General features: G+C 49.0%; 1 protein-coding gene across 2 annotated transcripts in view; it reads left to right on the forward strand.

Annotated features, from left to right (window-relative positions):
* The first annotated feature begins 238 nt into the window (after positions 1-238).
* Tram2 (translocation associated membrane protein 2) overlaps positions 239-26341 on the forward strand; it is a 54114-nt gene continuing 28011 nt past the window's right edge. For both annotated transcript variants that reach the window (XM_070017304.1, XM_070017305.1), the window contains exon 1: positions 239-441. In XM_070017304.1, the coding sequence (XP_069873405.1) occupies positions 322-441 (120 nt within the window). In that variant the 5' untranslated portion in view covers positions 239-321. The remainder of the gene's footprint in view (positions 442-26341) is intronic.

Genomic DNA, 26341 nt, shown 5'->3' on the forward strand with positions numbered 1-26341 from the left:
CGGGAAGGAGGCGGGGCCGGGCGCGCCAGCGCGCCGGGTGCGTGCGGGCCGCGGCCGAGGAGGCGGCTGCGGCCGAGGGCGGTTCCGGGCGGCGGGGCGGAGGCGGGCGGAGGAAGGGGGCGGGGCGCAGAAGTTGTTCCGCGCTGGGCGGGCGGACGGGCGGGCGGACGGGCGGGCGCGCGGCGGGGCGAGCGGGCGGCGGGCCGGCGGGCGGGCGGGCGGGCGGACGGACGGACGGACGACGCGGCCGGGGCTGGCGAAGTTTGCGCTGCGGCGGGGGAGCGCGGGTGCGGGCCCCGCCGGCCGCGCGCGCCCGCTGCCATGGCTTTCCGCAGGAGGACGAAAAGTTACCCGCTCTTCAGCCAGGAGTTCGTCATCCACAACCACGCGGACATCGGCTTCTGCCTGGTGCTGTGCGTCCTCATCGGGCTGATGTTCGAGGTGAGCCCGCGGCCCGGGGCCCGGCGCCGGCTCCGTGCGCGGCCCCGGCGGCCCGAGCCCGGGTGCGCTCCGCCGCCGCCCGGGGCCGGCCTCGAACCCGCGGCCGCCCGGCCGCTCCGGCCCCGCGCGCCCAGGGCTTCCTCCCCGGGGCCCGGCCCGACGCCGCCGCCGCCGCGTGGGGCCCGCCGGCGGGAGGGCCCCGGGCCCCGGCCCACTCCCCTCCGGGCGCCGTCCGCGGCGCCCCGGGCCGGCCTCGGCCTCTCCGCCGCAGCCTGTTGCACCCCGCGGCGGCCCTGCATCCACGTGCGGGGAAGGGGAGGCCCGCGAGGGGCCGGCAGCTGGGGGCTGCGGGGCGGCAGTGGCCCGGAGCACCGCGCTCCTCCGGGGAGGAGGAGGAGGAGGAGGAGGAGGGCTGGGGAAACTCGGGTGTGGGTTGGCCGCGGCATATCTTGTCTCCCAGCGAGATATGTGGCGGCACTCCCCTGTCTCCCGGCTCTTCGGAGGAGGCTCCTTGTCCGCTGGTCCGGAGACTTGCTTATCTGCGTCCTGGGACCCGTGTCACCACGCTGTGACCGCCTAACAGCCGGGGTGGAGATGGAGGGGCCCTTCTTCTCCCAGGCCCCCTGCCCCTTGGGTCCCTCATCTCCTGTCTAGGTCAGCTGTGATGAGCTGTCCTCTACCTGAGGACATTCTTGTGGCCGGGTCGAGGTTGGACGGGGGGCGTGCGTCGTTGGCCGAGCCTCAGGGTCTGTAGGAAATACCCTGGGACTGGGGTCTCCCCTTGCTTCTCCAGGGACCCCCCCCCACCATGGCTGTCCCAGGACAGGACTGTGTCCCACTCCCTAACCTCTGTCCCTCATCTCCCAGGAAAACTAGTTACAGCCTCAGTTTCCCCTATCAGTGCAGGAGTTGGCAGAGCCTGCCTTCCTCGCAGGGTGATTGTAAAGTTTAGCCCAGATCACAGCAACAAACGTTGTCATGCATCCTATGAACGTGAGAACCAATTTCTTGCCTCTAGAACACTGTTACTATGAAGTTAATGAGAAATCAGAGGGTTGGTTTAACCCACTCGGTATCTTTCTGTCTGTATTTACCATCCTCCACTCCAGTGCCGGACCCCTAGTCTGGAGGATATGGTTACAAAGACACATGTGTTGGCCATGAACTTCATAGCCACCAGCTTGCAGCTCGCCAAGTTTCTCACCTGGTCTGTGGCTGTCTGTTGTGCTGTAGTATTTGTTAAAGTTTTTGGCTATACCTGCTTTAGTCTGGTGCCAAGAGAGCTGCCTAGCAATTGAATTCCCCACCTCCTTCCTTTTCTGCCTTTCTTATGGAAAGCCTTGCGCTTTAAACCTTGCAACCTGTGGAAGTTGAGATGTGTTAGGAGGGAGGAGAAAGGACCCAAATGAGAAAAACAAAAAAACAACTGCTGTCCCTCCCCGCTAGGAATGGGCCAGGGAAGGTGGAAAGGCACCTCTGTTCTCAAAACACCTCTGCCCCATGGGACTTGTAGGGCTGGCATCTCCTGCGAGATGCCAGGATGGTCAGTCTGTAACATCCTGGCAGGAAGAAGGCTTTGTCTCAGATCTCCACTGGGAAGAACTCCTGCGCGTGCTGGGTGCACGGTAGCTCCTCACAGTCTATTCCTGCTGACCACCTCCGTTCAGAGATCCTCTTTGTGGGGAGGTGTGGGCATGGAACTTTGCCACCCCTCCCAAATGAGAGCAGAAACATGTAGGAACTTCAGAGGGACCAATGGTGGGGCTTAAGGGACTGGAGGGGGGAAGACTGAGTAGGTATTACTTAGGGTCTGCCACGTGCCCCCTGGAGGTGTGTGTATGTGTATACAGGGAAGCATACAGTGGAAAGGTCGGTCCAGAACCTGATGTGGGGTTTCCTAGAAGTGGGACAGAAAGAGGCGCAGGAGGAATGGGGAGAAAGAGGAAAGAAAACCATCCCAGCATCGGATCTTCTGTCTTGAGCCAGGCTAGGGCCCCTTTATTCAGAAGCTGGGTGTGGAAAGCTCAGTTATGATTCTTCCCTTCTTGGCCAGTCCTCCCTCTGGGACCCCTGCCCAGCCTTTGCCAGTGAGCTGAGCCCCATCTCCCCCAAACTGTTCAGGGCCACCTAAGCCTTGCCTCAGTGATCTCCTCTGCAGACCTTCACAGAGCTTCCTTTTCCCTCTCAGGACCTCTGGGGCTTTAGCTTTCTGTCTGGGAGATGTTGACTTTGAATTCCTTCCCTTGGGATCACTTCCTCTTGGGAATGCACATGAAAGGCTGTCTGGCCTCCACAAATCACACACACACACACACACACACACACGCACACATTTTGGTTTAGTTTTGGGCCATCCAGTTCCCAAGGCACGGGCAGGTTCTTCCCCGCAGCCTGGCTTTCTCTTCGTCCTAGGGGTATTTGGAATAGAGCTGTACTGTTCAGCCACAGCACTTGGCTAAAAAATGTCAGGAATGTGGAACTTTATTTCCCCCCCTCCTTTTCCAGCTTCTCTTTCTTAACTCTGCTTTTGGGAGAGGTGGTGCCCCAGGTTTTCTCTACCTTCAGTCCTCTCTTAGGTGGAGTGTGCCTGCGGGTCCTCCCGGTGTGGGGTGAGTTGGGGTGTTGTGTAGGTGTCACACTTGAAAGTAGCCCTCCCCTCTCCTTTCCCCTTTGCTTTCCAGTGTCCTGTGCCACGTTTCCGACTGAAACAGGCAGGGAGAGGAGTACTTTTTTCATTAGCCAATAGAGAGTGAGCAGAAGAGGCCGTCTGGAAGAAAGAGGAAGCGATTTATACACTACCTTTAAAATGTCATTTTCAGACAGAAACTTTTGTTGGTTTTCTTTCTCCCGTCTCTGCAGCTGTGAAGAAATGTTGCTGAGATTCTGAGCCTGTCAGTTGTAGGTCTGTGGTGACTTGCTTTTGCTTTTTGATTGTTTTGGAAGCAGGTTGGTTCTCCTTTGTCCAGCAGCCACCTTCTTTCCCAGCGGGACTGTGATGGACTCTGGAGGATTGTACAAATGCAAGCCCATCTCGTAGGTCACAGCCATTAGTCCACAGGGCTGGGGGCACGTTCACATCCTCCAGCTACCTGTGAAATCAACCTGTTCCCCTTGTACTGATGCTGGGGCTGCAACCCAGGGTGTGGGTGCCGTTCCTGAGCTTTCTCCCCTCAAGGCTGGTGCTTTACCATTTGAGACATAGCTCTTCTTCCAGGTTGTTGTTTTTTTTTTTGTTTTTGTTTTTTTTTTTTGCTGGTTAATTGGAGATAAGAGTCTCACAGACTTTTCTTCTCCAGCCTGGTTTGGAACCTTGATCATCAGATCTCAACCTCCTGACTAGCTGGGATGACAGGCCCAAGCCACTGGTTCCTGGCTTGGTCCTGTCTTTTAATGTTAAGTTGCAGAATGATTGTGCTTTAGCCAGGAATGGTGGCTTACACTGGCTACTGGGAGGCAGAGATAGGGGGTTCTCAGTTGGAGCCTGCTGGGGCCTCCAAGCCTGGTCTGGTGATTCCTGCCTGTGATCCCAGCAATGTGGGAGGTAAGGAGGGCCACAGTCTAAGGGTGGCTCTTGAGCAAAAAATCCCAAGAGGCCCTATCTGCAAAGTAGGACATTAGAAAGGGCGAGGGGAGGCAAAATATGGCTCAGCAGTAGAGTGTGTGCCAAGCAAGCATGAGGCTCTGAGTTCAGTCCCCAGTACTTAAAAACACACACACACACACTTTTTCTATTGTGTTAATAGAAAAAGAATGTTAATGGAACAGACATATACATGCCGATGTAAGTTGTTTTTCTGTGACTAACTTGTGATACACTTGGAAGAAGTTCATTGGATACCCCCCTGGTTGCAGTTCATTGTAAGATGACTAGTCCTCCAGAACTAGCTGTCTACTGTCTACTCTCCATGTGGGACGGTCCTGATGCTCTTCCTCCCCAGGGAACGCTGGTACAGCTGCCCCCTGCAGAGCACTGACATTCATCTTACTAGGACCCAGCCTTGAGTAGTGGGCAGGTCTTGGGGCTGCCTCTCCTCAGCTTTGTGGAGAAGTAGAGACCATGAGGAGACTGCCCTGCAAGCTAAATAGGTGCCGCTTCTCTTGCCTGCTGTTGTCTGCACCGAGTGGCTCGTTTCTCAGAGGCGGGATCCAGACTGGTCCCAACAGTGCGCCTTAGTCCTGACTGTTTGTAGAATAACATGTGTTGCTATGGTGAGAGTTTCGCTCTGGCAGGCACGAACTCTTTTTTGATCTGCTTCTTCACAGGCAGAGGCCCCAGAAATCACTCCGTTGCATAGCTGATGTACCTTGCATTCCCACCCTGATAAGTGATGAAGCCAGAGGGTTGATAAGAGCAGATTCAAGTTCCCAAATGACACAAGTGCTTTCTAATCAGCCAGAGTGCTATTAGCTGGGCTTTGGTGGGGAACTTGGCCGATCGTATCTCTGAACCTCTTTGTCCAGTGCTGTGTATCTGGTATCCATTCGTACCTAATGGTTAAAGAAAGGAGGAGGGAAAAAAAAGAAAACAGTAAAACGAACACAGTTCTTGAACAGCCCATCTTACTTCAGGAGTAGACCTTTATCTGTTTCTTTTTTACACTCGGTTACTTTGCCTTGATTTACCTGCACTGTCTCAAGTGTCCTGCCGTAGGGGAGAGCCGGGCCTAACTTATTCACAGTTGGTTGATGTTGGGAATTCATCATGTGCTTTAATGAGCTTTGCAAGGGGCTCTTCTGGATGGTGTAAGTTTCTCCTGGCTTTCCTCACTTTCTAGCACAGGAATTGGGCCTAGAGTAGAGAGCCCTGAGGCCTCTGGGCCCTCCACCCAAGCCATATTGTCTCCTGATGGCTTCATCATTTGGGTGGAGGCGTTGGCTGCATTTTACGGCTGAGAAAGGCCTTACTGTAACTGGGATGGTTTATGGAAGGTGTCATGCCCATCTAGAACTTGGCTTCAAGAGAAGAGGCTTGGCCAGGGACCATCCAGTCCACATTGAGAATCTGAGCCAAAGTAAGCATTCAGCAGTGTCTGGCTCACGTTTAGAGCTCAGACCTGATGCTTCCAGGCATGAGGAGTCTACGGAATGCAGCCCCAGGTTGCTCTTCTTTATCTGAGTAGAATCTGTTTATTACCTGGAAGTAATGTTTGGGGTCTGTTCCACATAGAGACTTTTCTGCCTGGCATAATAAAATCATTGAAATTTATGTCTCCAAGAAAGAGACCACAGGGAATGAATGACCCAGAGACAGGTCATCAGAAGTGAGCCTAGGCGAACAGACAGAGCTTTACCTACCACTGAAATTACTGCCTGCTGTTACCCTTCAGTGTCTGTCCAAGATAAGGGGCGTCTGAAGGCCCTAGGTCCACTGCCCTTATCAGGTTGATGTCCTGGTTGTCTGCAGAGCTGAGCTTCCAGAAGAGGGGAAGTTGGTTCCCTGCAGAGGGGTGGAGGTTTGCCCAGGACAGTAGAGTGAGTTTTTGGCAAAACTGGGACCATGTCTTCTGATCCATCCTTCATCCACTTCCTGAAATCTAGACTCTCTTGGAATACCAGTCTATATGTGGACGTCTTAAACTTGGTGTATCTTTCTCCAGAGCTCTATGCTTGTTATTCTGCAGCTGTTTGTTGGGTGTCTGTGCACTTGCTGTTTGCCTGTGTTGAGCCGTGGGAATGCAGAGGTGAATAAGTGGGTCCTCACCCTCAGAGAGGTCACTGCGTGCCAGCTTGAAGCTGGGTAGGAGTCAGGTCTTAAGCTTGACCCGAGTAGCCGGTGCAACCTCAGACCCTTGAGTCTAACCTGAGCCATTGCTCCTGGTTGAAGGGATGGTTTGCTTGTTTATCTATCGGTTGTGGGGCTTGAACTCTGGGCCTGGGTGCTGTCCCTGAGCTCTTCAACTCAAGGCTCTACCACTAGAGCCACAGTGCCACTTCCCATTTTCTGAATTGTTTATTGGAGATAAGAGTCTCATGGACTTTCCTGCTGGGGCTGGCTTTGAACCATGATCCTCAGATCTCAGCCTCCTTAGTAGCTAGGATTACAGGTGTGAGCTGGCATAAGGGAAGGTTTATTAAGTTGAGACTTAAAAGGTTGTGCTGTCGGGATTCAGAAAAGAGCATTGGTCACTCCTAGAGAGCTTGCCAGGCACAGCTGAAACTTTGGTGCATATATTACTTCTTAAAGGCAGTCTGCTGGAGTGACTGGGGTAAGTAACCAACATTTATTGCTCATGCAACTGGCATTTGTGCAACTCTAAGATAAGGCCCTGGCAGATTCAGCATTGGGGAGCATTTACACCCTGGCTCTTGGTAGCCATCTTTTCTTCGCATCCTCTTGGACCACAGAAATGGAAGGGAGAGAATGGGGAAGAGAAAGATTAATATCCCAGCTGTGGTGTATGTATGTGCGTGTGTCTGTCACCCCTCTCCCCTGCCCTCAGTACTGAGATTGAACCCAGGTCTTATCAGTCCAGCCAGGCCCTTTGGCTCTTAGATTTTTTTTTTTTCCGGATTTGTTGTTGTTGCTGCTGTTTTGAATTTAGGTAGAGTCTTGAGCTAGGTGCCTGGCCCTGTCTCAAACCTTGATGCTGCTAGCTCTGCCTTCTGCATAGCTGTGTACCATGCCAGGCCCTCCAGGGTCTCCGTTACAAGGACAGTAATCCCATTCATAAGGATGCTGCTCTTAGGACTGATGACTTCCTACTAATGTCATTGCATTGCAGATAGAATTTCAATCTGGGAGTTTGGGGAGTGGTGCGATGCAAACACTGTGTCCATAAGAGGCAGTGTGTGTAAGTGTGTGCACACGCATGTGCAGGCTGTTTTTAGTCCTGGCAAGCCCTTATTGATCCAGACCCTGGCGGAGGTTAGGAGAATTTGGCTGTGTGGTCTCTGAAGGTTTTAAACAGCAAGCCTCAGTGTGATCACAGCGATCCTTTTGGGTGGGTGGAGTGATGATTGTACCACTGGGGTGGGGACATGCTCCCAGGCACCCGTCCCGCCTTGGAACAGGGAGAAGACCTCCAAATGAAGCTCCAGAAATTTGCAAGGGAAGAGCATTGTTTCACATAGTTTGGAAAGGTATATAGATGTAGATAGATAGATACTCGCTCCTAGGGAACTGTTAACCTTTCTTTTTATAGGGAATTTGAAAAGTCGTATTATTTGACCTAATACCATTAGGAAGACTTGTGTGGCCGTTGAGAAGGGAGAAGAACATGTCTCCTTTGGGACCGTGGATAGAGAGAGAATTCACACCACTGCTGACCTCCATCTCTGTGGAAATACGGCCTAGGACCAGGCTCCTCAGTCAGCAGAGGTGGGCATCTGGCGGGTGAGCTTCGTACAGTGCCAGAGGAAGCGAAGTTGAGTCTCAGTGAAAGTCTGCCATGGGTTCAGAGGTGCCAGGGATGTCTGGGCACTCCTGACCTGGAAGTGCAATCCTTGCATAAATAGCCATGCTCCCAGCAGTCCCTGGAGCCCTGCAGGAAACCACAGGTCCTGTTCCACAATGCCTGGTTTCCGGCTGAGAAGAATTCCTTAGAACTTGGAGTAGAATTGAACTCTTAGACCTTCCACTTGTGCAGTTGGGAGTATGTTTTTTAGCTCACAGTCTGACTTTGTACTGGATCAACTTTTGACCTCAACGGGCAGGGAATGGCTTGTTTGTACGGATTTTGTGACTGCTGTTTGGAAGAGGGATGTTGAAGTGGAAAGGAATGGGGGATTTTCTTTTTAATAGCAGTTTTGTCTCTGGTTTGTCTGTGAAGGCTAGAACATGTGCACTTCTTCTAGAATCTTCCAAGATTCTGGAGTGGGAGCTAGGCCCTGGATTCTTTCAGTAACTTGCTGGGTGGCCTACGAAAGATGCTTTATTGCTTTGGACTGCTTCATGGGTATGTCTGTTCCCTTGGTGGGCAAGTGTAGCAGGGACCGGGAATGTGCCTGGGATTCAAGGTGCCGCAAGTAACAGGAGAGTAAGGGAAGAGCCTCTTCCAACACGCACACTGAGAGGTGCCGCTGAAGCTGTGCACTACATCACATCTTGACACCTCTCTCAACTTAAAGCTAGTGCTGTGTCACTTGGGTTACCGCTCTACTTCTGGCTTTTTGCTGGCTACAGATAAGAGCCTTTCTGATTCGTCTGTGCCACCTTTCAGACCTGCAGATCTTAATCTGCAAAGCTGGGATTTCAGGTGTGAGCCACCGATGCTTACCTTGACTTCGTTTCTTATCTGAGGTGAAGCCAGGTTTGAGCCCAAACTTGGGTTTGGCATCTACTTAGTGGAACCAAGGTTGATAAGGAGAAGATCCATTTATTAGAATTTTGTTTGGCCTAGGGATGGGGATTAACTTTCACATGTGAGGCCCTTTAGCCTCTCCAAGGCTGACCAGGGGCCGGGGAAGAGGTCATACCTACCTGGGCAGATTGGGGAAGAGGTCATACCTACCTGGGCAGATTGGGGAAGAGGTCATACCTACCTGGGCAGATTGGGGAAGAGGTCATACCTACCTGGGCAGATTGGGGAAGAGGTCATACCTACCTGGGCAGATTGGGGAAGAGGTCATACCTACCTGGGCAGATTGGGGAAGAGGTCATACCTACCTGGGCAGATTGGGGAAGAGGTCATACCTACCTGGGCAGATCGGCTCACGTCTTCTGGTCAGCCAGGTGAAGTTTTGTTACCTGCTCTCTGAATGTCTTGACACTCTGGGCTTGAGATTCTTTTTTCTTCTTTCCATATTTGATGCTATAGTAATCATATATGCACAGATGCACTTTATAGATGTGGCTTTTTTTTTTTTTTTTTTTTTGGTCAGTTGTGGGGCTTGAACTCTGGGCCCAAGTGCTGCCCCTGAGCTCTTCAGCTCAAGGCGAGCGCTCTACCACTCGAGCCACAGCGCCACTTCCAGTTTTCTGGTGGTTAATTGGAGATAAGAGTCTCACAGACTTTCCTGCCCAGTCTGGCTTTGAACCACAATCCTCAGATCTCAGCCTCCTGAATAGTTAGGAGTGAGCCACCAGTGCCCGGATTGTGGCTTGTTTTTGAGATCAGTGGTTGAGCCTAGCATCTGAATCTGGCTGTGGCACACTTCCTGTAGCACTCTGCAGACTTTGCTCACCAGTGAATAGTGCCATTTTGGTAAGTTTTCACCCTCAGCAGCCCTGGCCAGCAGTGGCATGCTTTCTTCTTCGTAATACTGGAGCAACATGTGGAGCTGTGTGGAGGTGTACCAGTATCCAATTATGTTATTCTGATGCCTAGTTTCAAGTAGGAATTGACCATTAGTTAATTCCCAAATTGATTAAGATTTTTTACTTACCTGTGCTAACTTGATACAAGGGGTAGTAGGCCCTGTTTGGCTGTTCATTGCTGTAAAGGATTTAAACTCAAGTAGTAGATAGATAATTATTTTGATGACCACGGAAAGTTCTATTAGACTGTGCTGGTGTGCAGTCACAGATAGTAAGAGGCCCTTGTGATCTGGCCATGTTAGGAAATTGTAAAAGGATGTGGATTACAGAGGTGAAGGTCATACATTGCCTTACAGCTATACTGCCCAATTCTCAATTTTGTCCTAGCAGTACCTCTTTGGCATATTATTTAAACACCTTTGTGCCTCAGTATCCTCATCAAAAAATGGAGTTAATATGAGAGATTGAGCTGAGAATACTGTAAATAAGAATATAAATAGATGGCTGGAATTGTGGCTTAGTGATAGAGTGTTTGCCTAGCATACACTTCCTCAGTACCACATAAGTAGAAAAGGCTGGAAGTAGTGCTGTGGCTCAAGTGGTAGAGTGCTAGCACTGAGCACAGAGATGCTCAGGGGCAGAGCCCAGGCCCTAAGTTCAAGCCCCAGGACTGGCCAAAAAAATAAATAAATAAAAAATAAATAAAAAAATATATACACATATAGAACATTTAGGAGTGGGGTTGGTACAAGTAATGACCCATAGACGTTACCTATGGTTATTAAAATAAAAATTAAAAATATGAATAAAAATATGTAAAGTGGATATGAACTGTGTATGAATTTTGGACTTGGGTCTCCTTTTAGTATGTCATTATATATATATATATATATATATATATATATGTATATGTATATGTATATGCAGACATTCCAAGTTCTGAAAGAATCTGAACCCAGAACACTTTATTCTACATATAGATTTTTTTGTTTTTGTTTTTGTTTTTGTTTTTTGGGTCCGGTTATGGGGCCTGAACTCTGGGCCTGGGTGCTGTCCCTCAGCTCTTCAGCTCAAGGCTAGTGCTCTACCACTGGAGCCACAGCGCCACTTCTGGCTTTTTTCTTTTTGCTTATGTGGTGCTGAGGAATCGAACCCAGGGCCTCAGGCATGCAAGGCAAACGCTCTACCACTGAGCCACCTTCCCAGCCCTCTACATATAGATTATTATAAAGATATATATCCACAGTTTGAAAGTTTCAAACATATCTGGGGTAATATGGAAAAATTTGTCTATCTGGAATGATTCATCTCCAAAAATTTCTGGGGAGTATCAGTTTTATAGCCCTGACCTGATTTACTCTATAGTCATGTTCATTATGGAAGAAAATGGAAAAGAGCGTTTTCTATATTCTTACCTCAGTCTGCGAAATACCAACACTATCCAGTCACCTGGCTTTTCAAAAATTAAAAAAAAAAACAACTTTGCAGTAAATACACTTGCTCTGTGCACAGTTCTGAGATCTGACATGGAAGCAGCTGAAATATTTATGGGTATAGCTTGCTCTGCGTGGCCATCGTTGGAGCTGGGAAGGGGAAAATGTCATGCCTCTTGGCCACTCTTCTCTGAGTTTCTTGGGTCAGGATAATGCCAGGCATGACAGTCACAGCCTTGTCAGATGATCACTGGCAGCCTCTACACCTTTAGCCTTTATCTGTAGGGGAGCGACATATAACTTGACCAGTGTTGCTGGCCTCTCCTTCTCACTTTTCCTGTTGTGGCTTACATGGCCTTAGGGGAGAGTTTGGACTGAGCTGATTCTTGCCCCTCATTCTGTAAATATCGATCACATATGTTTTTGTGAGAGCTATTCACCATGATAAGAGCAGAGGGAAAAGCACAGTGCTTTATCTCAAGGATTTTCCTTCTGTCTAGTGAGCAAGACAGAGGACCAGCAAGTACTGTCATTACAAAGGATGCTCCAATTGAGCCATCATGTTGGTCCTGTGTCTGGCACGCAGTGGTCTTCAGTAGGTACTGAGCTTCTAGCAGAGATAGGTACTTTGGGAGCCTGGGGGTGGGGCTCCTAGTTCCAGATTGGGTTGGCAGATCCTAAGGCCAGAGATAGAAATTGTGGGAGGGTAGGGGAACCTTTTTCCTGACAGGGACCACTTGGATATTTATGACATCATTTGAGGATCCTAGAAAATTATCCATACAGGCAGATGGCTGTGGGGAAGCATTGTCTGTCTGTCCTGTCTTGTATCAAATGATTCCACTGGCCTTTATATGGCTCGAGGGCTGGATGCCCCCATGATGGAGGAAGCCAGGCCTTTCCAGGAGGCAGCAGGGAACAGGGTAGAGCTGGTTGCCTGGTGGGTGCGATAGGTGTGCATGAGGCTGGTCAGGAGGCTGTGGCATCGATCCATCTAAGAAAGTCTCCCCCACCCCCCACCTGTCTCCTTCACCTCCAGCCAGAAAGCAAGCCTGGGAAACCACTGAAATCCACCCATCTGCATGCTGCCTGGTTGTTCTCCACTCTTTCCCCCATACGTTGTGGTTAATGTGACACAGGTGAGCAGTGGGGCACAGGGCTTCAGTGTGCTGGGGCACAGGCAGTTTCAGATGGAGGGAAGAACAGCTTTTCTGCAGACCTAATTATAACCCTAAGGCTACATTGATGCGTATCTTACCCTTGAACATGAATATCTTCCTATCTCATTGTCCTGTGTTGCTTTTACATGCCTTTACCACGAGGTATTCTTCAGACTTATTACAAAGCTATTTGCTTGTATGTAATGTGATTCTGGATTTTTTAGAAGGGCGGACTTTTTTTTGCTTCGGGTTGGCTTAGAACCTTAATCTTCCAGGTCTTAGCCTCCTGAGTAGCTAGGATAACAGACATTAACCACCTATTTCCAGCTATAGTGCCACATTTTTTTTTCTTTTTCTTTTTTTTTTAAATTTAATTTTATTTTATTTGAGAACATACTGTACAGAGGGGCTACAATTACATGGGCAGGATAATGCATACATTTCTTACCAAGCATTGCAGCCTCCTCCTTTGTTTACCCTTCACCTCCCTTCCCAGCCTCCCCCCTCCCCCCACCCAATTATACCCCCCTCCCCCCCCCACACCGACATTGTAAAGTTGGTTTTGACATGACATTTTGTACTTCTCATTATAGTGCCACATTTTGAACACACCGTTATCACATTCCAACCATGTCCATTATTCTCCCAAGGGACTTACTAGTATTACTTCTCTGCTACCCCTTTCTCCACTCCAGCAACCTCTTCAGTGGATCTACTTGTTCTAAACACTTCATGTAAGTGAAATCATACACTGGATGGCTTCTCTTAATGTTATGTTGTAGAGATTCATCCATGTTATAGCATATATCCGAACTTTACTCATTTTCATTACTAATCATTTCATGTGTGGAGGCCTCAGGTTTATTATGTGGCAGTCTCGTGTTATTTTGTGGAAGTATGTTTATTATGTGGACATCTCACTGTGTGGAGGTACTTTCGCTGTGTGGAGATCTCAGGTTTATTGTGTGTGAGTATTATGTTATTATGTGGAAGTCTCATGTTACTGTGCTGAAGTATTGTGTTTATTGTGGTGTGGAGGTATCATGTTTATTGTGTAGAAGTAACATTTGGTTTGTTCATTCACTGATCAGTTGATGGACATTTGAGTTACTTCTACTGGTAATACAGCTGAACATTCATTTAACAAACTTTTGAGTAGATATCATATTTCCAGTTTTCTTGGTGTACCGAGGCATGCAACTGCTGGGTCATTAAATAATTAATACAGACAAGGAGCCAGGGCTAACTTATATTGAACAGTTTGTCTTTTTTAATCTTAAGTTTTATCTCAGCGCAAGTATTATGAGTGTTGCTCATCATCCTGGCTTTCCACAGCAGTTTTTGGAGTTATTTTTGATGGATTGTGGGACATAATCATCTGTGACTCAGAGGTAAATGTCAGATGACACAATTTACCAAATACTTGCCATACACACTACGATAACTAGAGAGATGCCAAAACACACACCTTGCCCTAATGCAGTAAGTCTTTGGAATCCACCTAAATAGCCATCTGTATTGAACCAATTAGGGAACTTGTGGTATTGCCATGCAGTGGAACATCACAGCTGTTTAAAAGAAGATGAGGTCATCCTCTGTGTACTGACATCGGCTGATGTTGGAGAGAAGAGGTTACAGATTAGCATGTGCAGGAGGAGTCTGGTTTAATACAAAACTTATGTCTATGCAAAGGCAAAACTTGGCAAGAGCACAGTAGATTGTCAGCATGGGTTTCATCTCTGGTAGACAGCTTCTAGAAGATTTTAGCTTTTAATATGTTTCTTTTCAAAAAAGCTTTCTTTCTTTTTTTTAAGTAGGTGTGTATAACTTTGAAATTAATTTGACTTCCCCTAATTCTATTTCAGAAGAAAAAAAAAAAACAAAAGAAGGCAGGGCTGGGAATGTGGCTTAGTGGTAGAATGCTTGCCAAGCATGCATGAAGCCCTGGGTTCAATTCCTCAGTACCACATAAACAGAGAGAGCTGGAAGTAGCGCTGTGGTTCAAGTGGTAGAGTGCTATCCTTGAGCAAAAGAATCTCAGGGACAGTGCCCAGGCCCTGAGTTCAAGCCCCACGTCTGACAGGGGAGAAAAAAAGTCACAAGATAGAAATTACACCTGGAACAGTAGATACCAGTATTGCATCTGCATATGAAGAAATGCCAGCCGGGCACTGGTGGCTCATGCCTATAATCCTAGCTATTCAGTAGGCTGAGATCTGAGGATCTTGGGTCAAAGCCATCCCAGGCAGGAAAGCCCATGAGACTCTTATCTCTAGTAAGCCACCAAAAAACCAGAAGTGGTGCTGTGGTTCAAGTGATAGAGCACTTGCCTTGAGCTGAAGAACTGAGGGACAGTGCCCAGGCCCACAGTTCAAGATCCATGACTGAACCCCGCCCCCCCCCCCAAAAAAAAAGAAATTCCAACACATTTGTGGTAAACTTAACAATCTTACAAATTGTGAAAGGTGTAGTGAGAGAGCTTTTAGAGTCTAGGCATCAGGAATTTTTGTGAAAGAAGAATGGGCCTTGGTAGGCTCTGAGAGTAACATTTATTTATCATTTGTAGCCGTGGGTGAAAGCTGACGATGTGCATTGTTTTGAGCACTCCTTTGGTCTGAGCACTGTAACCAACCCTTTACCTGCATCCTCCTTCTCTCCTTCAGGCTTCCCAGCATCCTTTTGCATGGCATGGTGACCGTTCCCACAGTGTGACTACACAAGGGGACCCAGGCTAACGTGGTCCCGTGTGACCAGATTGCTAGAGCCAGAATTCAAAGCCACATGTCTGGCTTCACAGCCTGAGTTTTATTTTATTTATTTAGCTTAAATTTAATTTTATTTTGTATTCTGTTTTGCATTCTATTTTCTAGTCTCCTCCCCTCCCCATCCCAACCTTTCCATTTATGTTTACTTGCTTTGCAGTCCTGGCGATTGACTCAGGACATCATGCTTGCTTAGGCAATTACTCTGCCATTGGAGCCACATTGCCGTCCCTTTTCTTGCTGTTTGTTTTTCAGATTGGATCCTGTGTTTTTGCTGTGCTGGCCTCTACTTCCGAGTAGTAGGCTTGCACCCTGCCTGGCTTCTTTGCTCCACTATAGATGGGAGGAGACTAAGCCCATCCAAGGCAGCTTACTTGTCCCAGGGCACACAAAGCTATGGATTGCAGAACAGGGCATGAACCTAGTGTCCCCCTAGTAACAGGTCGTGTCTGCCACATGGACATTTTCTGAGGTGGGTTTGCTGGGGTGGACAGTGGGAAGCCCAGCAAGTTATCTGGAACTTTTCTAGGAGATTCACATGTTGTATAAACTTGTGAAAGTAGTGCCCAACTTTTCTAAGACCATCTCTTTCCAAGTGGTGTGTAGTCATATTCTGTAGGCCTCACTGTGGAAGGAGACATTAATGAGTGGAAGTTCTAGGGTGGGTTTTGGGCATGTCTCTAGCCTCGTACACCTTTTATTGAACTCGCTGCTTTAGAAGCACATGGACAATCTGGCATGAAAGTCACGTTTGCCATTTCTTTGTAGCTTTGCTTTTCTTACTTTGTTACTTTTTCTTTCTCACTTAAAAAAAATGGTTATGATAAAGGTGATGTTTGCGGGGTCACAGTTATAAGTCAGGTAAGGAGCTCATTTCTTTTTGGACAATGTCCCTCCTTCCCTTGCTCTCTCCCAGTTTTTCCCTCCGTGTAGCTTTTCTTTCAGTAAATTATGACTCACAGCTGGTAACAGTTTACCAATTAATCCTCCCCAGAGTTCTTTAACTCAAAAATTTCAACCTATATTCTGTTTCATTTCATATAGGGAAATATTACAAGCATCTGAGAACCGCCACTTTATTTATTAGGAGCGTATCATTATTGTGTTTTGAAAAAAAATGTGGCAAAAACATATGACATCAAATTGACCATCTTAAGCATTGCAAGTATATAATCAATTAGTGTTGAGTGCATTTGCATTGCAAAAGCAGTCTCCAGGACTTTTGATTGGTTACACAGATATTTATTGAGCACCTATGGGAAGACGTGCTGCTCAGTCTAAGGAAGAAGGGACAGAGAGCGCACTGGGTATAGTTGAGGGTGACTACCCCGGGTGGAATGCTGCTCCTCATGGGGTTGGATTGTTGGGGGCTTCGGGCCTGCTTCTCTGGCTTCCTGTTTAGCTGCCAGTAAAGTTTCTCACTCCGCCACTTCCTGGAATTGTACTATCTTCCTCTCAAGAGCGTTGGGGAGACCCTGAGCAGATTTTGCCTGTGAGAGATTTTGCCTGTGGCTGGGCCACGTGGCAGGGGTGGGGGCAGGGTAGGAGAAAGGCACAGCTCCAAGCCAGAACTTCACCAAACCCCAAATCAACGGTTTGCCCAAATATAGTATCCCAGACCTTCCACCCATCAAGTTTAAGCTAAATATACTATCCTTCAGCCTGCGAGCTCAGCGTCCTCTGCGGAAGACTTCTGTGATTATTCCTAAGTGCTTTCTCTCCATTTCATCTTGAAAAAAGTGACCGCGGTGATGTGGCTCCAGACACAGGCGGGTCTTACACACGTCTGTTTAATTTACAAAAACTCAGCAGATTGCAGGGATCTGGCCCAGCAGTTAAATTGCATTTGCTTTTTTTCATGGAAGAAAGTTTGTTACATTGGTTTATGCACAGGCCCTTTGACCAGAAAAAGAGGCTACAGGTTGGCTCTGTTGCCTTTGTCTCTGAGTAAGCGCTTTGCTTCTTTGTTTCTTGTTGCCATGTTGTGTGGGGCTAATAAATTGGTGATTCAGGAAGGATCTCGCTCTGTGTTACAGGCTAGCCTTGAACTCACTATGTAGCCTAGTTAAAAAGGATTCATTATTTGCTCCTTACTATGACACATACTTTCCCTCTTCACACTGTGAAGAAGACCAGCAGGTTAAATTACATGGAGATCATCTGCTTGAAATACTTTATGCCAAAGCATGACCTAACCATCGTAGTATTTTAAAAAATAATAGCCGGGCTGGGAAGGTGGCTCAGTGGTAGAGCGCTTGCCTTGCATGCATGAGGCCCTGGGTTCGATTCCTCAGCACTACATAAGCAAAAAGAAAAAAGCCGGAAGTGGCACTGTGGCTCAAATGGTAGAGTGCGAGCCTTGAGCTGAAGAGCTGAGGGACAGCGCCCAGGCCCAGAGTTCAGGCCCACGACTGGACCCCCCCCCCCAAAAATAATAATAGCCACTTTGCACTTTATGAGTCCTTGTTAAAGGTCTTAGTTTTCTAAGTGACTTTTATAAGTAGATTTCTTGTAGTCTTTTCACTTAATTTAATTTCTACTCTTTTTTTTTTTTTTTTGTCGGTAGTGGGGCTTGAACTCTGGGCCTGGGCGCTGTCCCTCAGCTCTTCAGCTCAAGGCGAGCACTCTACCACTTGAGCTACAGCGCCACTTCCGGTTTTCTGGTGGTTTATTGGAGATAGGAGTCTCACGGTCTCTCCTGCCCGGGCTGGCTTTGAACCGCGATCCTCAGATCTCAGCCTCCTGAGTAGCTAGGATTACAGGCGTGAGCCACCAGCGCCGGGCTAATTTCTACTCTTTTTTTATGCCCTGATACTATAGGTTTTCATGGTTGTGGCACAGATTGAATTCTGATTTTTTTCTCAGTTAATATTATATCTAAATATTGTGAGATAGTAACATTCTTAAAAGAGGAGATTGTTCCTGAATGCCTACTAGTAGGCATTAAAATGCTGTCATAAATCTGAATGCAATGTCATAGAACGATGTCTAAAACATAAAGTGTATGTGTATAATGTGTATGTGTGTGTGTATTTGTGTGTACATGTGTGTGTGTGTGTGTGTGGTGTGTGAAGCAGATTATGGAGTGTCACATTGATGTGAATCTCTTTCTCAAAGTTTGGATTTTTTTTTTTTTATTTTATAGAAATAACCATGGATGAGCCAGGCACCAGTGCCTCACGCCTGTAATCCTAGCTACTCAGGAGGCTGGGTGTGAGGATCGTGGTTCAAAGCCAGCCCGGGCAGGAAAGTCTGTGAGACTCTTCAATAAAAAACCACAGAAAAGGGGCTGGCAAGGTGGTTCAGTGGTAGAGTGCTTGCCTTGCATGCATGAGTCCCTGGGTTCAATTCCTCAGCACCACATAAGCAGAAAAAAAAAAAGCTGGAAGTGGTGCTGTGGCTCAAGTGGTGGAGTGCTAGCCTTGAGCTGAAGAGCTGAGGGGCAGCATCCAGGATCTGAGTTCAAGCCCCATGACTGACAAAAAAACAAACAACTCTCCCACCAAAATAAAATAAAAAATTACGGATGATGAGCAGAATGAGACCAGTGAGGGCTGAGGATGTAGTTCAGTGGCCCAGGACTTGCCTAGCGTGCAGGGAGCTCCAAATTTGATCCTCAGGGAGCAGGGATAGACAGAGGGAGGGAAGGAGGGAAGGGCAGAGCAGGGGAGGGGAGGGAAGGGAGGCATAAATAGCCCCTGCTATTGGGTGGCAGTAGAAGGTGGAGCTCTTGGTGGTCGTGGTCAGTCAGTCCATGTGCATTTGTTAAATCTAGCTTTTGTGGAGGACAGGAGAAAAAACATTGCTTAGCTAAGGGGCTGAGGTCTAGCAGACAGCGCTGAAGCTCACCAGTGATAAACAGGAGAAATGTTATGTGCTCCAGTTGACCTTTTATTTATTTTTTAATATTTATCCATTAATTTATTGCTGGTCCTGAGGCTTGAACTCTGGGCCTGGGTGCTGTCTCTGAGCTCTCTTTACATTTTACCACTTGAGCCACAACACCACTTTAGGCTTTTTCTGTGATTTAATTGGAGATTAGAGTCTCACAGACTTCTGTCTGGGTTGGCTCAGAACTGTGATCTCAGATCTTAGCCTCCTGAGTAGTTAGGATTACAGGCGTGAGCCACTGGTGCCAGGCTTTAATAGACAATTTAATCCCCTCTACTAAGCCCCTCCTCAGTTCTTCTTTCTTAGATTCTGCTCTACACCAGAAAGTTGCGAAGACTCTTGCAGAGTTGGTGAGGGCAGAGCAGGGGTTTGCACGCCAAAGCCAGCTCTTTCCCCTTGTGCCCCTGACTGTTCACCCAGGCCGGCCGGCAGCCCTTCAGGTGCAGGCGTGGTGGCTGAGGCTGAGGTCCACAGGAGGTGCCAGAAGCGAGGACAGAAGAACACATGGGAGGGAGAGCAAGAAGCAGCATTCAGGAAGTCAGAGACAACTCCTAACAAGTCTAACGCTGCAGAAGTGTTCCTGGGCCAAAGGGTGGTCGAAAGCGCCAGGAGACACAGGTTTCTTTTTACTACAGACTTTCCAGCACTTTCAACATAGTAGGAAGGAGTATTATATGTCTGTACCAACCATACTCATCACTGATCTTACAGAGTAGCTTAGAGAATAATACCAAATTATCCTTTAGGATACTCAGGGTATTTGTACTGAGTTTGTTTAAGCCAGTATCATAGTTCAGGATAGGAAGAGGGAAGGAGGCTCAGGAATGCCAGATTAAAGAGTTAGACATTGTCCCTTAAGCAGTAGGGGGCCATGGCAGGGGCTGGTGTGTGCGCGCATGTATATACATGTATACATATGTGTATATGTGTATCTGTATCTGTATTTTTCCCAGTAGTTCTAGCTAGGATGGTGTCAGGTGGCTGGGAAGGTAGGCTGAGCTCTGAGGTAGAGAATCCAGCTTCTCCCACAGGCTGGTGAAACGAGGGTCTTTTACTCTCGAGTAGCACTGGGAGCAGAAACATGGACTTGAGAAAATAGCAAAGGAAAATCCCAGCATGGGACTACAGGGACAGTGGGAGCTGCTGCACTGCAGCCTGGATGTGTGCATGCACGGAGCATTCTGTCTCCGGGGAGCTAACGTTGCTTTAGAAAGGTCTGCACAGGAAAGGTCGATTTGCCAGTCCCTGGACCAGTGATGACTGCTGGTGCAGTGATGGAGTGAGAGCTGCTGTGTCCTGGAGGCAAGTCCCTGTCTAGACGTCATGACAGAGTCTAGGGGAGCAAAGAGGAAGTTCTTCAAAAGACATCTGGCCAGGTGCCAGTGGCTCACGCTGTCATCCTAGCTCCTCAGGAGGCTGCAATCTGAGGATCGCGGTTCAAAGCCAGGCTGAGCAGGAAAGTCTGTGAGACTCTTTTTTTTTTTTTTTGGGGGTCCAGTCGTGGGGCCTGAACTCTGGGTCTGGGCGCTGTCCCTCAGCTCTTCAGCTCAAGGCTAGCGCTCTACCACTTCAGCCACAGCGCCACTTCCGGCTTTTTTCTTTTTGCTTATGTGGTGCTGAGGAATCAAACCCAGGGCCTCGTGCATGCAAGGCAAGCGCTCTACCACTGAGCCACCTTCCAAGCCCCCGTCTATGAGACTCTTATCTCCAGTGAACCACCAGAAACTGGAAGTAGCGCTGTGGCTCAAGTGGTAGAGTGCTAACCTTGAGCTGAAGAGCTGAGGGACAGCACCCAGGCCCAGAGTTCAAGCCCCCACGACCCAGACACACACACACACACACACACACACACACACACACACACACACGCATCACACACGATATCTGGTAGGGGGAGGGGAGTAGTCAGGTTGCCTGGCGGAACAGGCCCCTCACCAGCTCTCTGGCTCTGCCTCGCGTCCTCTTCTTGGTGATGATAGATGTGTAGTGGGTGTGATGTTGCTGCTGGAGGAGCAGATGACGGTCTGGGGGTGACCTTCCCATGTGTGGCCACCCAGTGTCAGGACCTGAAGTTCCGGTCTGTTCTTGACCCCTTCGCCTCTGCAGGGCAGTGGAGGACTGGTGGCCGGTCACACTGCCACAGTGCCCATGGGGCTGTCCCCCTGCATCCCTGTGCTCCAGGCCTTTGCGCAGGGAGCCAGAAGCCTCTCTCTGTAAGGCTGGAAGCAGGCCTGGCTGCCCGGCACCACTGTCCTCTCCCGTCCTCCGGGCCGGCTCCCGGCCCAGGGCCTGCTTGTCAGCGTGTAGCTTGGGTTTCCGTGTTAACGTTCCCAAATTGGGATCTCGAGGGATCAGGTGTCCTGTGCTGTCTGCTCATGCTGAGCCTCCTCAAGGCCAGCTGCAGACTTTTCAAAGGACGCTGGGTAACTGGTTTGGGAGATGCTGTGGGGGACTGAGACAGGGACAAAGAAGCCAGTTTTTAAAAGGACAAAAATAAATGAACGGCACAGCCTTGGGCCATGGCTTGGGGTGTGGTACCCAGGCATATTGACCCTCTTCCTCTTCCCTCCATGTTTTTCCACTTGTACAGCCCCCCCCATCCTTCCCAACCCCCGCAGACCCTCCTGTGTGAATCAGCCTCTGTCTCCCCTCCCTCATTATGCATTCCTTTAATCTGACCCATCTCCAGGTTGCCAGCTGGCAGAGACTCAGCAGATTCCAAGCCCCAGCTGGTGCCAGACTGTTTACACGCAGGCGGGAAGCTTGGCAGACAACGCGCCTCCAGCTGCTCAGCTGTAGGAAAAGGTGGAAAGCCATCCCCAGAGAAGTGGCCGCTTGTTTGCAGACTTTCCCTGCCCCTCAGCCACCTCCCTGGTGTGCACCCTCACTCCCGTGACTGCTCTGTGCTGAAAACCTACAGAAGAAGGCCTCTCTGTGGAGGAAAGTCAGTGGCTGGACAGCCCCTTCCCCATAGCCACCCGTCATGTAGCAGCTGAGCTCATGAAGGCGCAGATCCTGTGTGCAAATCAAGTAGGATTTAAGAGACAGCACGGAAGACCAGTTCCCAGTCGTGTGTGCGTGCATGCGTGTGTGCCTGCGTGTGTGTGTTTCTATAGCAGTAGAATGGCCAGCAGTTCACTCCACTGGCTTCCTCGCTGCACATTGAAGTCGGGAGGATCTCAGGATCTTGCATCTCATTTTTGTCATCACTAAAGTCCTTCTGGGATAAGCAGTGGGACTGCTGGCCCACACAGTGGTCTGCGCCTGAGCGAATGGGATCATCCAGTTCTGGGTGTCCTGCAGAAAGAAAACCCTTCCAGACACTAGCGGTCAGTACTATTCGTTCAGACTGAGGTGCCTGTCTGTCTGCCAGCCGCTGGCTCTGAGTGATTGCCCCAACCGTGAGCTTGGAGGGAGTCGGTACTGTAGCGAGTCTGGAAGGGCATCAGTACCAGTTCCAGGCGTGGTGGGGACGCTACCAGCAGTGAGTATGGGATGATAATCAGTACAGTGTTGAGTACCGAAGGGTATTAGTACCAAAGCGAGCCTGCAGTGGAGTAGTGCCAGCAGCTGGCATCTGTTCTCCCTCATTTTCTGTCCTTTGTCGGTGGGTCCTGTGACAAGGTTACCTCTGATCAGGTGTTGGTGTGAAGCCTTTTATATCAGGCATATGGCTACATCAGTAAGCTACCCAGAAGACAGACGGTACTGAGGACTGGTTGTGGAAGGCACCTGTAACTAACTTGGGTATGAACGTAGTTAGGGAAATGGATGGAATGCCCAGAGGGTCTGGGTCTTGAAAACATGTTTCTATGCCTGGAGGGGCTGTGGGTTGAGGGGATAGAGAAGATGTAAAGGAGAGAGAGGAGGAGCACCAGTGAGAGCTGGGGATGAAGGAATGAGGAGCACTCGGCCTTCTAGGGAGGTCTGTGGTCACACCCACTCCTAGATCTGGTTCTGGGCAGGGGGTCCAGTCATGGGCACCCTCCTCATGCCCCAGTGCTTGATTCGAGCAGAGCCGCGCTCTGTGCTGGGTCTCAGGACGGGGTTCAAGGGTTAGCCAGGCTGTAGCTGCTTCCTTTTCAAATCCTGCCTTGTGTATCTCAACAGGCAGGCAGACCCGACAGCAAAACGAAACTGCTTCTCCTGAAACGATGACTGCAGACTTTTGGACAGACATTTCCTGGGTATAATAAGAGGAATAGTGAAACACAACTATGTTAAGCTACCTACTGCCCTGATGCCTGCTGTGGCCAGAACACCCTTACCTCTTAAAGCGACAGCACATGAACTGCCTCCCATCCGCCTCCTGCCAGTTCAGATCACACACAGCAACACTTAACCCCATTTCCTTCTGGTGCCCAGGGCTCGGCACAGTCACCCCGAGGGACCAGCAGGCGTTTCCAGCGCTGCACAAATGGGTTTCTGATAACCTCGTACAGTTACATTAGTCTTTGACTGTCTGTCCAACAGGAAATTGCTTCCTTGACTGCTTCACTGGGCGAAGTGGGCCCGGCCCACTTGTCCATTAGGCAGCTGGTTAAATTCAATTGGTAAATGATAAAATGTGGGGTGGTGTTCAGAGCTTTGTGGCCAGAACAAAAGCCTTTGAAATGCGGCTGCAGTCTTTGCCTCTCTTATCTTGAGGGAAGCAGTCTTTTTTTTTTTTTTTTTTTAATCTATCTTGACTTGTGTCATTATGGGCTCCAAGTCCCAAGGGAAAATGTTCCCTCAGGAGACAAAGTCCTCTCCTTTGGGCCCCAGTAGCTTTCTGAAGGAAAGAGTGAGGGAATGAGCAAATAGAAGATGAAAGGGATCTGAGGGCTGCATTTCCCTTTTTCTTCCCTTTCTACTAGCTTGTTTGAGACTGAGGGCCACTGAGAGCTACAGCTGAGCCCCGCGGGGAGTGGAGGAGCAAGTAGCCCTGACCCGAAGTCCTGTAGGCCTTCTTAGGCCCGTCAGCCCTGTGATGGTGCTGTTCACAGCCTTGCCCTCCTCTCCGCTTGCTTGTGCTTAGTACATCACTTCCTTGGCTCAGTTCACTGCCCCCCAGAAGCCTTCCAGGGGCCACCCATGAGTCCCCTCCCCACCAGAGAGCACTAGTGGACGTTTGTTGAGTCCCTGCTGGGAGAGGACAGTGTGGTCACAGAGCTGAGTAGATGCATAACCCCGCGCCGGGGCAGGCATCTGCACTTGCCCAGCGCCTGGTCTGGCCCTGACCTGTGACGGCTTTCTAACCTCCAGACCATCTCTTTCTACATGAAAGTTCACGTCCTTCATTAGGTTTGGGTACCTTGTTCAGGTAGCTAGGTGGTTCCATTCTGGGGTTCAGTCCACTCCTGGGGCTTATTAGCTGAGCCCTATGGAGCAAGTTTCTTGAGGTCCCTTTTCTGTACAGTAGGATTAAATGAGATCATTTTTGTAAGGGAGTAGAGCAGAACCCAGCCAGTGGCAGGAGCTCGGGAAAGAGGTGGTAATATAGTCCTGGAGACCCTTGGAGCTGAGCCCTATGGAGCAAGTTTCTTGAGGTCCCTTTTCTGTACAGTAGGATTAAATGAGATCATTTTTGTAAGGGAGTAGAGCAGAACCCAGCCAGTGGCAGGAGCTCGGGAAAGAGGTGGTAATATAGTCCTGGAGACCCTTGGCGTCTGGGTATGTGGTTCCAAGGAGTTAACCATGGAAGAGAGACCTTACATGCTTATGGTAGACGGACTTGAGTTCTGTACTGCACATGCTCAGGATAGATGGACTTCAGTTCTGCACTGCACATGCTCAGGATAGGTGGACTTCAGTTCTGCACTGCACATGCTCAGGATAGGTGGACTTCAGGTCTGCACTGCACATGCTCAGGATAGATGGACTTCAGTTCTGCACTGCACATGCTCAGGATAGACGGACTTCAGTTCTGCACTGCACATGCTCAGGATAGGTGGACTTCAGTTCTGCACTGCACATGCTCAGGATAGATGGACTTCAGTTCTGCACTGCATATGCTCAGGATAGGTGGACTTCAGGTCTGTACTGCACATGCTCAGGATAGATGGACTTCAGGTCTGTACTGCACATGCTCAGGATAGGTGGACTTCAGTTCTGCACTGCACATGCTCAGGATAGATGGACTTCAGTTCTGCACTGCACATGCTCAGGATAGATGGACTTCAGTTCTGTATGGCAGAGGCTGGATTCATTTTTCTCCACAGGCTGCCCAAATTCTGTTAAAATACATGTCGCTCTTCAACAGATCTATTGTTTTCACTTTCTCCTTTGATTTAATCACACTTGCTTTTACCTTCCTTCATGGGTGCTGTTTGCATTGGGCGAAGCAGTTTCCAAACTTAAGAGCAGAAAAGCACAGGGCATAGCTATCCCATCATGGGTGACAGAGCTCAGGACCGCCGGAACTGAGAGATTATCTGCATCAACCAAGCTGTGTGGGGTGTGCAAGAGCTTACAGTGTCTGGTTTTTAAGTTTATTTTGGTTTTTATTTATTTGTCTATGACACCTGGTCAAAATCGTATGTAACAAGTCTTGGAATAAGGCAGCTTTATAGAGTTGGCGGTTACAGAAGGTAATCTATACGTGGTGTCCTGGGTGGTCCTCGTGTCCCCTGGGCCACACACATTATGTGGAATGATTATTCCTTGCATGACTGTGAGCATTATTTGAGGTCATTATGTAATGAGCCTTTGCCTTGCCCAGCTTGCAGTAAATATTCAAAAAGGCATGGTTGGTTAGGTCATCTGTACAAGGAAGGGCGGGAGTCAGACTCACTTGACTGGTGGCTCTGGGTGAGGGAAGGCTGTGGATTTTCAGTGTTAGCATTGTGCCCTGCCCACAGAAAGTGCTCAGCAAGTATTTGGGATTGAAGGATTGATTCAGTTTTTTCTTTATCCCATTTTTCTAGAGACTAGATACATTTATTGTACTATGTAAAGATATATTTCGCCGGGCACTGGTGGCCATGTCTGAATTTTAGCTGCTCAGGAGGCTAAGGTCCAGAGGATCAGGGTTTGAAGCCAGCCTTGGGCAGAAGAGTGAGAGATTCCATCTCCAAAATAACTAGAAAAACAAAAACAAAACCCACATACCAGTGGCTCACATCTGTAATCCCTGCTACTCAGGGAGCTAGAAAAACTGAGGATTGTGGTTTGAGGCCAGCCTAGGCAGAAAATCTGTGCGACTCTTATCTCCAGTCAGCTACTCAGAAAAAGCTGGAAGTGGTGCCGTGGCTTAAGTAGTAGAACACTATCCTTTAGCACAAAGAAGCTCAGGGATAGGGCAGAGGCCCTGAGTTCAAGCCCCAGGACTGGCAAAAAAAAAGCAAGGCTGGAGCATGGTTCAAGCGAGAGTCAAAGCAAGCCGGCTGAGCAAGCTTGAAGTCCGTGTTCAAATTCCATTGTCTGAAACAATAAAACAAAGACCTGTTTTTGTAAGTAAGAATGACTTACCATCCTGCT

This window comes from Dipodomys merriami, unplaced genomic scaffold, assembly GCF_024711535.1.
Source record: "Dipodomys merriami isolate MVZ:Mamm:240054 unplaced genomic scaffold, mDipMer1.0.p SCAF_122, whole genome shotgun sequence".
Classification (NCBI taxonomy): Eukaryota; Metazoa; Chordata; class Mammalia; order Rodentia; family Heteromyidae; genus Dipodomys; species Dipodomys merriami.